Consider the following 16241-nt stretch of genomic DNA (forward strand, 5'->3'; position numbering starts at 1 on the left):
TTATATTAACTGTGAGATCAGAAGCACCACATTACAATTTACAAATAAACTGAAAACTTTAAAAGTAATTACAAATATTTCACTTACGGAGAAACATCAACTTCTAAATACTTTTCGTCTTGTCCAAGAAAGAAAGCTTCCACAACTGTAAATAAACATCTAAGACTATATATACATATTAAGTAACATAGACTTCTAGATCAGAGCATAAAATGTAACAACTAACATGCAATTATGAGAAATATTAGCACATTTATTTTAAATCAAAACTGATACTCTGCAGATTATCTAAATAATGTGTTTAGGCAATATATCAAACTAGTAAAATCCCGATTCTCTAATGAATCGAATAAATAAATGCATGAAACTGTATGCTATGGTATGATTTGCATAGATATGAGAAAGGGAAAATCAAAAAGTAGAGAATAAACCAAACTTTATTTGAAAATACATTTGAGATTTGGCAATAAGGTTAAATGAAGATTAAATTAAATAATATTAAATAGAGATAGTAAATGAAAGTAGAAAAATTATTTTATTGTTTTATTCTTCAAAATTGCAGCACGACAATGAGCAGTAAAGTTTTAATTTGAATGAAGCAACAGTCCACATTATTAAGAAAAATGAAAAAGAAATAAAAAGTGCAGTTGCTGGAGGATCTCCGACATCCGCAAAACGTGCAGTTCGCCGATGGGCGCCAATAATTGAGAAGATGGAAAAGGCTCTCATTTGGATTGATGATAGCTGTCAAAGAAGAATTCCGTCGGATGTTAATATCATTAAACAAAAAGCACTCACAATTTTCAAGCACCTTAAAGAACATGGAGGATCCTCCGTCAACCCAGATTTTTCTGGCAAGTAAACGTTGGTTCGGAAATTTCAAAAAGCGTCTTGCAGTTACTTCATAGTATAAGATATTCAAGGAGAATCTGCATCCGCTGAATATGAAACTGCTAGGACATTGCTTGTGAAGCTAAAGATTGGCTTTTAATTTGTTTTGTGCCAGATGATAAATGTTATTTAAGGCAGAAAAAATTGAGCTTCAAGGCACTATTATTATTAGATAATGCTCCATCTCACCCACAAGATTTGAATCATCCCAACATCTAAATACTGTGTCTACCACCTAAACTACTTAGTTACTCCAACCATTGCATCAAGGTATTATTCCTTTTAAACATATTACATAAGAAGAGAATTACAGTGGATTTTAGAACTAACCAATTCAAAATCAATTAATGTAATGAAAGCTTGGAACACGTTTTCAATCAAGCATTGCACTAACATCGTATCTTTGTCTCTGAAAGAACTGAAAGCATCAATGTTAAATGCATGTTAGAAGAAGATATGGCCCTCTTCAGTTGAAATAGAAAAGTGCGTGAATCGTCAGAAAATGAAATTGGTGGCTTATTAGAACTTGCTAAATAGATCGGAGGCGAAGGCTTTGTCGACATGGCTATTCAGGACATTCAAGATTTATTAGCATAAGAAGAATTTGGCGAAGCAGATTTGATGAAAATGGCATCCGAAGCTGTAAATCAAATCAATTCTGAGTGCACTAGCACTGATGAAGATCATGCAGTTAATAATTTAATGTTAAAAAAATTAAAAGCAGACCTAAACTTAGCTGAAAATCTTGAATCATTTTCCTTGACTGCAGAGCCTTCCGCTGAAATAAGCCAAAAATTTGAAAGGGAGCTGCAAAACTGTCTAGCTCCATATAGAGAAATTTACATTGGCCTGGTAAGAACTAGTAAGAAAAGTAAAATTACAGATTTTTCAAAGAGAGAAGAAAATGCTAGAACTTCAATTGAAGAAAGAAATTTTGAAAGTGATCTCATTCCACCGAAAATACGTTCTCGGTTGATTATACTGAGCAGTAACAATGAAGAAAATTATACTAAACTTGGCTTCAATTAAAGTATGTAATATTTTTTTTGTTTTGTGTTTAATAAAAATTAAGTTGTTTATGTAGAATTAACAAATATTTGATTTTAATAAGTTTTCGGAATATAAGCCCCCATTTTATACGGGGATCTCATACAACATGGTTTCACACAACATGGAATTTTCTAGGAACCTAACTACCGTGTTGTACAAGGATTACCTATATTAATAAACATTCAGCAGCTGAGAGCACCTGTCGCACACATTTTTTTCCTCTTCACCTTTTCTGATACAAGCTATATAAATAATTATTAAAGAATAAATTTGAAATACTGTTTATTATTTAACAACAGCATTCAATTTAATAAAATTCTCTGAACAGTTGCAGTTTCTATGCAATATTTCAAGAAAGTGTATATGGCTTTTTAGCAGTTTTCTACAACACTAGGTAAAATTCAGCCAACTCTTCTTAGTACCCAAAGTCTCAGTGAAAAATGGTTGACTTAAAACCTGTTTCCCATTATTTTGATACACATGGTATAGTAATTGTTGAACATTTAAAATACCGTGGTTCGAAAAACAAACATTTATTACAGAGCAGTACGCAGAGAGCGAAGACGTTTACAGAGGTCATATATATTACTTAATAACAGATCATGTTTTAACAAATCATAAACAAAACACAATAAACAAACAGTCAAAAATAACATAAAGAAAATATAAACAAATAGAATGGGATTATTTCATTTTCAGAATACATCGGACCTGACAGAAAGCTAATGCATCGGAAGTGACAAAAAGCTATACTTCTTTTTAACCAAAAAGAATATGATTACAAATATCTCAACACTCCCCCTTAATTGCACAGAAAAGATAGAAGAATGACACATTTTTTAAACAGCTTAATGACAATAGTTCATAGAATTTTGTTTTGGACAGAGCCTTAGTTAACATATCTGCGATTTGTAAACTTGATTGCACATATTCAATTTTAATATTATTTTCTTTAACAGTCTTACGAGTGAACTTTAATTTTATATCTATATGTTTCAACCTACCTGAAAAGTTTTCATTAACAATACTTTTAATACATGACTGGTTATCTTCAAAAATATAAACATTTTTAACACTGGAAATTACATTTACTATATTTTTTATCCTGAATACCTTTGCATAAAGCAATTATTTCAGCTTCTGTTAATGAAAGTGCAATACACTTTTGCTTGTTACATCACCACATAATAGGACAGTTTGAAAACATTATAAAGTAACCAGTAATTGATTTCCTATCATGAGTATCTCCAGCCCCCAATCTGCATCTACATACAAACAGAAGTTTGCCCCTTCCAAATCATCCTTTTTGTATATAAATTTTAAATTTAAGGTGTTTTTCAAGTACCTAAGAATTCTCTTTAAAACTCTCTTCCTTTTTCTCACCAGGCAACATCAGTAGGATGCTCCTGCAGTTGGCTTAAGCAATTCACTGCAAATAAAATATCTGGCCTTGTAATACGAGGGCTGTTCAGAAAGTATCGAGACTGAGTTTATTACGAAAACAGGTTTTTGAGTCAATCTCCTTTGAAATATGCTGCATTGGGAGTAACACACTTGGCCCAACAATATTTCCAGTCCTCGAAACATTTCTGGAACTCCGACTTTGGGATGGCCTGAAGCTGCTGCGTCGAATTCTGTTTTATGGTCTCAATGTCCTTTTAAGGTGTTCTTGATCTGGAGGTGACATGTCCGACGAGTAGGGAGGATGTACTACTTGGATTGTTCTGTGTTTTGCTAGGAACTGCTGCACAAGATTGCTGGTGTGCGCTGAGGCTCTGTCATGATGAAGCATCCAACGACAGGACGCCCACAGCACTGGTCGTTTTCTGCGAACAACCTCTCTTAACCTTTTGAGGCCAGGGCTTTGGTAGCAGTAAAAGCTACCAAAGGACGGGAAATCTTGAACTGAATGCTTTCCCCCCTTTAAGAAATCACCTCCTATTTGCAACAAGGATTCTCATGTGTAGTTTAATGGATTCTCAGAGGGGTGTATCTATGTTGCAAAAGAAAGACCTTTGAAAGAGATAAATAATTAAAACCCCAGGGACGTCAAATTTGACATTTCACCCCACTTTTCAGCCTAGAAAATGGGGGGAAAAGACATGGCCACTAAAGTGGACAACCCCATCTTTTCAAAGAGAGAACTCTATGGCCACAATAATGGCCATTCCATCTTCAAAAGGTTAATCTCCTCATGATGTCCAAGTAAAATTCCTTGTTCACTTTCTGGCCCTGGGGAACGTACTCATGATGAACCATTCCATCTGCATCGAAAAACAAAAGGAAAATGACTTTGATCTGGCTTCGCACCTGCCGAGCTTTCTTTGGCCGAGGAGACCCAGGGCTTTTGCACTGTGACGATTGCTGCTTTGTTTCGGGATCGTATCCTAAATCCACAACTCATCCCCAGTGACGATGAGCTTCATGAACTCCGGATCGTTACTTGCACTTTGAAACAAATAAGATGAGATTGCCAGTCATTGGAATTGCTGATCCTTAGTGAGGAGACGTAACACATGTTCAAGTCCTTTCTCAAAATTTCATCACATGATCCTATGGAAATGCCACACTCCTGTGCAATTTCTTGGATTGTTAAACAACGATCAGAGTGCACCACAGCTTGCACTTGTACAGTCTTGTCCTTATTGCAAGAGGTGGACGGGCGTCGAGAATGGGTATCACTGTCCACTGATTTCCAACCCTCCTTGAATTGCCGGAACCACTCAAAAACCTGAGCATGACTCATCGCCTCATCTCCAAATGCTATTTTCATCACCTCGTAGGTATTGGTGCCCGTTTTCCCGAGCTTAAAGCAAAAATTGATACAGATTCGCTGCTCCGCGTTTTCAACGAACGCATGCAAACACTCCACATGAAGGAAGTCAGTGTGACTAAACAGCATGCTGTACAGACCTGCCGATTTTTTTGAAACATGTGCATACATGATGCGCACAGTCCCACCGCTAGAGGTTTTCTGGAATAAATATAATAAATTCAGTTTCGATACTTTCTGAACAGCTCTCGTATATGCTCAGTAAAGTAAAGATCCAATTAATTCTTTCTATGGGCCATGAAATGCATTTTCTCTCTGAAAATCAGAGAGAGATATGAAATAGATTTTGGTTCAATGGGAGTTTAGGCAGTTTTACAATCAGACATTTTAAATTTATCAAGTAATTTTTCAATATATGGTTTCTGATCTAAATATAAACAAATGGACTCGAACTTCAGTCTAATGCCTAAAAATTCTGAGACAATTTTAGATTTTGACATTTGAAATTCTTTAGATAACAATGATATTATAATACTTGTTTCTTTTACATCTGAACCTGCAATTAATAAGTCATCCACATAAAGAGCCATAATTACATTCTTACAATTTAGATTTCTGATGAAAATACATGGTTCACAGTACAAATGCTTGAAATCTAATTTAATAACAAAATTAAGAAATTTCTGACACCATTGTCGAGGAGATTGTTTAAGACCATATAAACTCTTTTTAAGTTTACATTTCTTACCACTCCTATCATCATATCCTTTTGGCTAGTCCATGTAGATGGTTTCATCTAACTTACCGTTGTCTAAAATACCGTTTTCCTAAGTTAAGAGAAAATCGACAACTTTACTTCTGTTAATTAGGCTCTAAAAGGCCTTGCCAGGAAGCAAATGCCACTAATTACTCAACCCATCTCATATACAACGGTAAGTTTCATCTAACTTACCGTTGTTGTTGTTGTTGAAAGCTGTCTTGACATCTAAAATAAGTTTGTAAACCTTTATTATTGATAATTACCAGGATTTAATGCAAAGAGCACATACTAATTACTGGAGAAGACGTGTCTGTATAGTCTATGCCTTCCTTTTGCATGAAGCACGAGCAACAAGCCTGGCTTTATAAGCTCCATCTCGTTTTTATTGTAGAACCTATTTGCAGGAAATGGCTCTTTTATCAGGGGGTAAACTTTGTAGATTCCAGACGTTGTTATCTTTCGTAGATTTCATTTCCTCGCCCATAGCTCTTTTCAGAGCAATATGCAGAGATACACGCAGAGAGTGAAAAAGTTTACAGAGGTCATATATATAACTTTACAACAGATCATGCTTTAACAAATAGAATAGGATTATTTCAGAATACATTGGACCTCGCAGAAAGCTAATTCATTGGATGTGACAGAAAGCTATACTTCTTTTTAACCAATAAGAATGCGATTACAAATATCTCTACAGTAAAAACAAAGCTTTTTAAGTTGTCACTTACATTAAAGCATCGCTCTTTCAAAGCTCCATGGTACCTTTGCTATTTTCTATACAAACATTTCATTTTCTATGTCACTTATTTAAAGAACTCAGCTTATTATGTCATTTAAATTTATACTTTTATTTGCAAACCAAGCAAAATCATTCAAATTCCAAAACTAATGAGCCCAACAGGCTTGGACAAAATAATCAAGAATGCCAAAAGTTCTTTATTTTCTTCCATGCTAAAGTATTCCACAGAGCTCTATGGAATTGCACTTTAAAGAATGAAATCTAGTTCTTTTTACAGGGCTGGCACCATAGCCAGTACAACCAGTGCAGTCACACTGGGCTACAGAAATTAGCGGTGGCAAAATTTAGATAGTTTGGGAAGGCACCGGATGGCAAAATCTAGGACTAGGAGACATTGCACCAGGAAGTAAAATGCCTAGCACCACTCCTGTCTCTTCTTGGAAACTTTTCTTAGAATTCTTTAGTAATTAATAATCAAAACGTTTTACTGCTTAAAAGAAAAAAGGGGGGAAATAAAAAAAGATAAGGGGAAAAAAAAAAGAGGGCGTAAAACTTAAAATGTTTCACAGCTCTAGACGACAGTTAAGTATCCTTCACTTTAATTTCTTCTGGCAGAACAATGACTTTTTAAATCATCAACATTTTATAAGAATAATTACAGAAACTGATTTTACTATGGACTTCATATTTTCCTAAGTTAAGAGAATATCGACAACTTTACTTCTGTTAATTAGGCTGTAAGAGGCCTTGCCAGGAAGCAAATGCCACTAATTACTCAACCCATCTCATATACAATCTTCAGAAAGGACATATAGCAGACACTTTCTTAAATTATCTCAAAAGTGCTCAGGAGTAAGGAGGGGTAGTTATGGAACATGGCAATTCACATCATAAATACCTTTAACTTCCAAAAACTGGTAAATAGCGCCTCTCAGTCAGACTGTACGTTAATGTCTGTTAAACGAAAAAAAAAAAAAAATTGGCTGCCGCAACAGCAGCATGTAATTGGACTTAGAGTGCAAAGATATCAACTTGATACTTATGAATATTAGCATTTAATGAGTGAATACACACAGCTGTGAATGACCAGACAGAGATCTCAGTTCTTCTGATACTCTACTGCTTGTGTACCATATATGACTAACAGTATCATTTAAATTTTATGGCTCTCCAGCTCAAACATTAGTTATCAATATTGACAGGATCTGCTATGTGCTATGATCACACTCACCACTTAATCAGAAAGACATTACAGCAGTTTTTAGAGTTTTTTAGATGGAACAGCATGCCCTTCTTGTAAAACAGAACTGCCACTGATGTGGATCTTGGGACTCTGGTTCATAGCAAACATTTTAGTTCTACCCTTAATTGTTCAATAAGATTGAGCTCCAGGATCTAAGAACCCACATGCTTAAAGTGGATTCTTCAATATTTATGTCAGTAAACCAGCTGCATAGGGCATGCTTCAATGTGTTTATCAGTTCTTTAATACTATGACAACAAAATAGGTATACATGCCATGAGGTCTAAAGCGCCAGAGCCCGATCATGCTAAAACAGAAATGGGACCTCGCCAAACTGTTGCAATGGTATGGGCAGCACAGAATATGCTTAAAATTTGCTTAGACTGTGCATTTAAAACTACCAAGTAATCCGAAATAATTCTTTTCTTTCAAAACCCGTCATGGATAAATGTAAAAGAAAAAGAACATATTATTTTAACGATGAATGGGAATATCTATATTGTTTTGTTGATTACAAAGGGAAGTGTATTTGTTTGTTGTGTAATAATAGTGTTGCGATTCCCAAGAAAAGTAATATTGAACGTCATTTTAAGACCATTCATACCAATTTTGATAGTGACTATCCAATGAACTCTAAAATTAGAAGAAAAAAAATTATTTCTTTAAAATCTTCAATAACTAACCAGCAAAGTTTTTTTACTAAACCACTGCAACAACATAAAGCAGCAACGATTGTGTCATATAAAATATCACATTTGCTAGTTAAGAATAAAAAACCATTTACAGATGGAGAATTAGTGAAAGAAGCCATGTTAGAAGCTGCTGATTCACTTTTTGAAGAATTTAAAAATAAAAAGGAAATAGTTTCAGCTATAAACACGTTGCAATTATCAGCACGAACTGTTACTAGAAGAATTGAAGTAATTGCAGAGAATTTGGAGGCAGAATTAGCAAATGATATGGAAAATTGTATTTTCTTTTCGCTACAGATGGATGAATCGGCAGACATGACAAATATATCACAATTAGCAATTTGCGTGAAGATGGTATTTTCTGATTTTACAACAAAAGAAGAATTCCTTAAAGTTCTGCCATTAAAGGGAAGCACCAGAGGAGAAGATATCTTTTCTACTTTTAAAAAGTATATAACAGATGTAAAATTACCTGAACAAAAGTTATTGTCAATTACAACAGATGGGGCACCAGTGATGACTGGTAAGAAAAAAGGATTTATTGCCTTATGTAGACAGGATTCCTTATTCCCGAAATTTATTTTTTATCATTGCCTCATACATCAGGAAATTTTATGCGCAAAAACAATCGGTTTTCAACACGTACTTACGATAGTAACAAAAATTATTAATTCCATAAGATCGGGAGCTATGCAACACAGATTGTTTAAATTACTTTTAGAAGATGAGGACGTTCAGTTCACAGATCTTCTTTTACATACTGAAGTGAGGTGGCTGAGCAGAGGTAAAATACTTGAGTGGTTTATCATGCTTTTGCAAACAAATAAAGGAATTTATTGCATCAAGAGGCGAATTTTACGAGCAATTAGAAAATAAGGATTGGCTAATCGACCTCGGATTTCTGACAGATATAACGACAAAGTTGAATGAATTAAATTTAAAAATACAAGGGGAAAATCAGCATATCACTGACATGAATAGTGCAGTAAATGCATTCAAATGCAAGTTAGTGTTGTTGAAATCCCATCTATTGAAAAAATCATTATCACATTTCCCAAATATAAAATATACTGTTGAAAGTTTAAAGTTGAATAATGAAAATTTTACTGCTACATCATATTTAGAAATTATAGATAAGCTAATAGAAGAGTTTTCTTCTAGATCTGAAGATTTTGCAGCATTAGAACCCGTTCTAAGATTTTTCATAAATCCATTCAATGTTACTGAAGATGTTGTCCTTGAGATAGTTTCAGTGTATTTCGAGCTTCATAATATCGAAGACCTAGAATTAGAAATAATAAAATTGCAAAGTGATATTATTTTAAAAGTGCATAGTAATGATAAAATGTTTTGGAAATTAGTCGATGAAAATAAGTATCCTATTTTAAGGAAATGTGCGCTAAAATTTATTCATATTGTGCAACAACATACAATTGCGAGTCTGTTCTCAAATATGAAATATTTGAAATCAAAATACCGAACAAAGCTTAATGACTCACATTTAGATAATTGTTTAAGGACCGGGAACCCTAAATATATCCCCAATTATAAGAAATTAGCTGAAAATATGGACACCCAAGTTTCACACTGAATTATATGTATCATTATGTATGACACCAACAAAATAAAGTTATAAAAAAACTTTTTTTTTTAATGCCTATTTATACCTGTTGACTATCTGTAAAATATGCACCCTCGGTGGTTTTCAAATTTAGTATTGCGCCCTTAAGGACAAACAGGTTGCCGACCCCTGCTCTAGAGGGTTGTATGTTTATATCAGAATTTGACTTTTATAAAAATGATTATTCTAAATCTTATGTTTCTATAAAAATATACTGTGCTTTAAAAATATGGATGATAGTATCAGCCGCTCTTTCAGCCACTTCATAAGCAACAATTTGTTTAGAAATAAATTATGCAGTTAATGTCATAAAATATTTTCATAAAATTCAAATAAACATCAAACGAAAATTTTTTTAGTTTTAGAGAATTCGATTTAAACGAAGTTAAAATAAAGTAGCAGACAACAAAACGCCGAAGAAAAAATTTACTCTCTTTTTTTTTTTTTTTTTTTTTTTTTTTTTTTTTTTTTTAAGGAAGAAAGTAGAAATTTAAAAAAAAAATAGTTAAAAATTTGAATAATATCATCTGTAATTTTAAAAAAATAGCTTTTCATATAGTATTAATAAATATTTATTACGCATCATCGAGAGAAAAAATTTCATATAATTAATTCTCCGTAAAATTTTACTTGAAATTTAAGGTTAAAAATAGCTCACTGTAACAAAAATCCATAAACCACATTTGGCGTTATTATCGCTCAAAAAAAGATGCCAAATTTCAAAACGTGAAAATATGTAAATTCGTGTATATCTTAGAAAATTTTAATAAAAAAGTCTAATTTTTTGCAGATATGCTTAAAAATACACCAACTTTAAGGTGATGGTAAAAATTTTATACGTTATAATTCAAAATTTTTTTTAAAAAATTTATAAAATTATTTAAAAATAGAAATTTAAAAAAAAATGGGTAAATTTTATTTGGAATGAACCTAAATTTCGAAATGTGAAAGAAAAAATAATAAAAGTTTGATTAAAAAAAAAAAGAGATATTTAATAAATATTTACCAAATTCAATTAACATTGAGGAGCTAAAATTTTGAGAGCTAATATTTTAAAAACTACTCGTACGATTTTTACAAAACTTGGTATTCTGGCATAATTTGAGTCGTAGAATTGAAATATGGAAAAATATTGATATGTTATTTCAGAAAAAGTCCGATTTTGTGTCAAAATACCTATGTTAGAATAGTATATCTTAAGTCGCTCTTTTGAGACATGAAAAACGTAGTTTGAATTTTGTCAATCGGGCCAGTAGAACAAGAGATATAGCACTGTCCTTTTTTTTTTTTTTTTTTTTTTTTTTTTTTTTTTTTTTGAGGAGTGTACATAGATGTCATGATTCTTATAAGAATTTGAAGGATTAGCATGCCAAGATGAAAGGGATGCATCCAACAGGAGCATGGAGGTAAGAAAGAAAGGAGAGGCCAAATCTGGCCTACAAGTGAAGCACTGCTCCGAGGCTTCAGTCTCCAGATGTGTTTTTTTCTTTATACTCAGAAGCTACCTTGACAGCGCTTTGATAGTATTTCGACACACAAGAGTTCCATACAAATTGAAAAACGGGATACTTCTGCATAAGAGAAACATTCATTGATGGATAATAGCAATTTGTATAGTTTAGTGACATTTATGCAAAAATCACATCTTTTATTATTGATGGTAATATAACTTTATTATATTATGTTGGTTATTTTTAGATAACTAACAACAGCAATTTTGATTATAAATTTGTTTTATAAAATTCTTAGCTGGTGAACTACAGAAATATAGATTTTAGCTAAAATGTTATAGCTTAAAGAATGAAAAATACTTTATGGTACATTTAAAATTGTATATGTATTTCGATACCCTTGATAGAGTATTCGCTTCTTTTATGTTCCAACTGCCAAAATATTTTAAATAAAATAAATTTTTTGTCATGCACATTTTATTGTAACATGTATTTTTTAAAAATTTTTAGAGGCGAGGCTTTATAGTTCCTCATTTTAAACTCATCATTTTACTTTTATATAACTGAAAAAAAATCACTTTGAAAAATAATCACTTTGAGAATTAATTATATGAAATTTTTATTAATTTGGTTTAATAACTTATTTGGATTAATTAAAAAATAAAATTACTACCTAATGCTGCAATCCTCATCAAAATTTATAAAATATACACACCAATATGCCAATAAGTTAACCTTCCCAGAACGACACTTTTGTGTAAAATTATGTGCAGTTTTACACAAATGTGTGGAACAGAAGATGGATATATTCGTGAATTCCACAGAAGCACCATGTGCAGTTAAGATGATGCGACCATGTGCCACATTATCAAGACAACTTATTAAGAATTTCAAAATAAGGCAATCGAAAGAGGTGAAAACATTTGTGTATCTTGCCAAAGGAGATCCTATCATGAATAGTCCTCTTATTGATTACAGATTGTGAAATTTTTCCCACACAAGTCTTCTTTTCCTCAGAAATTCAAGGTTCACGCTCACTTCTTAACATACGCAGGTCTCATTCATAGACAAAGAATGGCTAACTGGAGCATATTACAATATTTGCTCTCAGTATCGTAATTAAAAACTGGCGAAATTTTCAATTCTCAATTAACTCTCTCCTGGATAAAAGATATCTCTGAGAAATTGATAACCAGTAACAGCAACGGTATTGAGTGTCCTGGCAAAATACATGTACTAGATGATTTGAATTTGATAATGAATGTATCCTAAAACATGTTTTAAGTCAAAAGTTTGAAATTTGATGGCTAAATGTAAATATAAAATTATGCATGTTTAAAAATTTGTAATTAGGCACATAGGTCAGGTTAAGTTTTCATTAAATAAAGTAAGGCATGAAAGGGCTATCAGCCTAAAGGGAGAGATGCCATCGTTAAGAAATTTCGAAGAAAAACTGACCTTTCAGTGGGTATTAATAATAATGCATGCAATTTTCATTCAAATTATACTTATACATATCTTTATGTAAAAATTTTGGCTATATGCAAAATTATTGTAAATTACTTTATTCAAAAAAGATTGTGAATGCACAGAAATTAAAAATTTGCACATGGTGAAAATGAAAAGTATGTAATATGTATGGGTATTTAAGCATATGCTTACAAAAGATATCTATCTCCCTTTAACAAAATATGTAAATATGTATTGAATTATTTTTAAATGTATTTAAAATGAAGGATTTATTCATTCATAAACTTCTGTGAAAGCTACTGTGAAGAAATCTAATTATTAAATGTCTATAAATTTATAATGATTATAAATAGTATTGGAACTACTCTTATATGCACTTTTAAGTCACCAAATTTCTCGCCAAACATTTTTGGTAAGAAACTCCACGGTGCTATATTACTATCTAAATTTTTCCTCTACATTTCGAACTTTAAGGCTAAAATGTCTCCAAAAATGCGGTTTTCGCACATGCAAAAACCCGTTTTGAACACACTATTTAAGCTAAAAATCCGAAACAAAAACAAAAAATTTAGATAGCAAAAATGTAAAGCTTCTAACCAAAAATATTTGACAAGAATACATGTACACAGCGATATGTTTTAACTTAAAAAAACATCTACAAATTGCACAATCTAGGCAGCAAAAGAATCTACCAACCACACTCACCTCGCTTTAATAAATTAACAAAACAATAAATTTCAAAGAATACCATGTACACAGCGTTCTGTTTCAACTTTAAAAAACATCTATGAATTGCACAATCTAGGCACTACACACTAATAAACTAAAATAACTAATATAAATTACAAACAACTAAAAAAAAACAACAGAAATTCATACTAAAAAAATTATGAACATAACATTCTACAAAATAAGAACAAGAATAAAATAAAATGCACTTACCATGAATGAATGCTTTTTCGAACAGCAGAAATACCAATTTCATGCCGCCACGTAATCACTATCGTATTTATATGACAGCCAGACACACTATCCAGAAAATTCATACTATGGTTCACAAATAAATGTTCAAAACCTTCTTTTTCTAAATCCTTGCAAGATTTCCAGCCATCCGAAAAAATAGTTGTACGAGGCTCAATCCACACTTTAATACACTGCATCAGCGTTTCCTTAATTCTATCATGCACAGCTACTAAAAATAATCTCCCAGACCCTCTTGCAACCACGTCTCTCATCGTAGTTGAATGCTAGGCCATTTCAAAACACGCACGACACGAACCAATGAGCAATTAAAACGCTACAGCAAAAGAGCATTCAACGTCAAAAGGGTTGCTGTACAACACACAATCGTGCCAAAAACCAACGCAGAAAGCATATCGCCACATTTGGTGATCTTAAGGCATATATAAGAGTAGAGCCATATTATCCAAATATATAATAACCTTAACATTGAATTGCAAACATAAATTGAAATCCTGTTAACAAATACGTTATAAAACTAATTTAAGCAAGAATTGTTCATACTGGAGAGCAATCTGTTAAAAGTTATTGTAAAGCAAATTCTATGACATGCATACTTAAGGAAGTAATAAAGAAGAGTTTTAGGGCTTTGACTTGTAAGTCTTTGACTTGTTATTTTGGATTTGTGTAGCCGCAATTTTTGGCACAAAATTTGCAGCTACACAAAGCCAAAATAACAAGTCAAAGAATTGCACAAACTCGGTGTCCATATACCGTCAATTATTGCCAAGGGGCACCTGTAAATATATTTTTACTGACTCATTTAAAAGACGCCTCAGAAGCTAAAGAATCATATCATATTTGAGAAAGTATTAAAGGAAGAAGCTCTAAAAATAGAACAGAAATAATACATAATTTTAATATTAATAATACAATAAACTTTGATCTTAATTTTTAACCTTTAACTAACCTTTATCTTAATCCTTAAATGAATAAATTAAAAAATTTTTTCTAACACAATTAATGAAAACTTTTGAAAATATTTAATTCACATTAAACCATACTGAGCAAACAGTTCTGTGAAAAGTACAGCATTTAATTCCATTCAGAATGAAATGTTTAAAATTGTATTTTTTTATATACTCAGAACTCTGAAATATTGTAGAAAAAGAAAATATATACATTTATATGTATATTTACAAAGTAATTGCAAAATATTTACATCCGATCGTGTCAAAAACCATTGATCTTAATCGCAAATCATCTAATGTTTTGGTTACCTCGAAGGGATCACCAGTGCTTCAAAGCAGTGTATGGGGGAGATTGGTTAGAGCCTCTCCATCTTACTTCCTACCTCCATGAACAGGAGCACACCATGAATTAGTCAATGCAAAGGCGATTCACCTGCTATTTGTTTCTGTTTATACTACTCTTGTATTTCAGTAAATGCCAATGTGAAGTACAAAATTCATGATCCTACACTTGATCCTTTTCATTACGGAACAATTTACTTTAAATAAATGATTTAAATGTTTACATAGTCCAGATTACGAATACTTAAATTTTTAAATATTATAACATCATCTGTTGATACTGCTGTTATTTCATGAGTTCTTTTTCATTTTGTATTTTTCATAAATAGTTTTGTTTTATTATGATGGTTTGCAACAGTAATCTTTCCACTGTTCTGCAGGAAACAAACTTAACTTTTTTCCTAGAATGGGCCAGTTACTTAGGAGTCTACTGTATATCAACCAGTAACCTTAAAGCCACTTCAGTATTTCATGAATTTTTTTCTTTAAGTAAAAATACTGTAAAAGAACACTAAAGTAGAAAAAGATAAACAGACCTTCATAATCAGACAGATTTTCAAAAGGCTGTCCTGCAACACCATTTGGGGGAGGAGGATCTTTAAAATAAGGTGCAGTAACATTCATGAAGATATAATTCCCATCATCTTGGAAACTAATTTTAGTGATGTCATGGTCTAAGGGCCTGTCATCCCACGTTGTTTTAATTTTCAACTCCATTCTAGGAAAGGAAAAAATAATGTTAAAACTAAATTTTTCCAAACATAATTCTAAAACTTAGCTTCAGAAATCATAGGAATAAAAGTGCAGCTTAAAGTTTGAACTGAGAGCTTTATACGAGCCTGAAATTTTAATATGAATTAAAATATTATTTATATTTCAATACAACAGTATTAAAAAATCTAAATGACTATTTTTAAAACCAAACCTTGAATTGTAAAATTGAATCATGAAATTTAAAATGTTAGAAGTTTCTAGAATACGGAAGTTTTATATTAATTAACGCTTGATCAGAATGCTAAAATGTGGTCTGGATTATCTTAATAAGTCCAAACTAAAATTTAAGCAAATTAAATTTTACAAACTAAATTATCCAGTATTTATAACACCTTCATTACTGCATTTTCACTCCACATATTTTATGCAACTGCTTTTGTTTGGTTTATGTGATTAAGGCAAACCATAAATGGCTATCTGCCCGAGGGAAGGGATGCCTTCATGGAGAACTTTCTAAAGGAAACTGGCATATATACATGCTACACATAGGGAAAAATATGAAAA

At 32.0% G+C, this 16241-nt stretch overlaps 1 protein-coding gene across 1 annotated transcript in view; it reads right to left on the reverse strand.

Annotated features, from left to right (window-relative positions):
* Positions 1–16241, reverse strand: part of LOC146993133 (UPF0462 protein C4orf33 homolog) — a 62564-nt gene that overhangs the window by 36432 nt on the left and 9891 nt on the right. The window contains exons 2-3 of the mRNA XM_085807596.1: positions 15500–15681; positions 88–145 (exon numbers count right to left, since the gene is read on the reverse strand). Coding sequence (XP_085663722.1) covers positions 88–145; positions 15500–15680 — 239 coding nt within the window. The 5' untranslated portion in view covers position 15681. The remainder of the gene's footprint in view (positions 1–87; positions 146–15499; positions 15682–16241) is intronic.

Source organism: Stegodyphus dumicola, chromosome X1 (genome assembly GCF_044657685.1).
Source record: "Stegodyphus dumicola isolate Sdum_Otavi_A_Nest chromosome X1, ASM4465768v1".
In the NCBI taxonomy this organism is placed as follows: Eukaryota; Metazoa; Arthropoda; class Arachnida; order Araneae; family Eresidae; genus Stegodyphus; species Stegodyphus dumicola.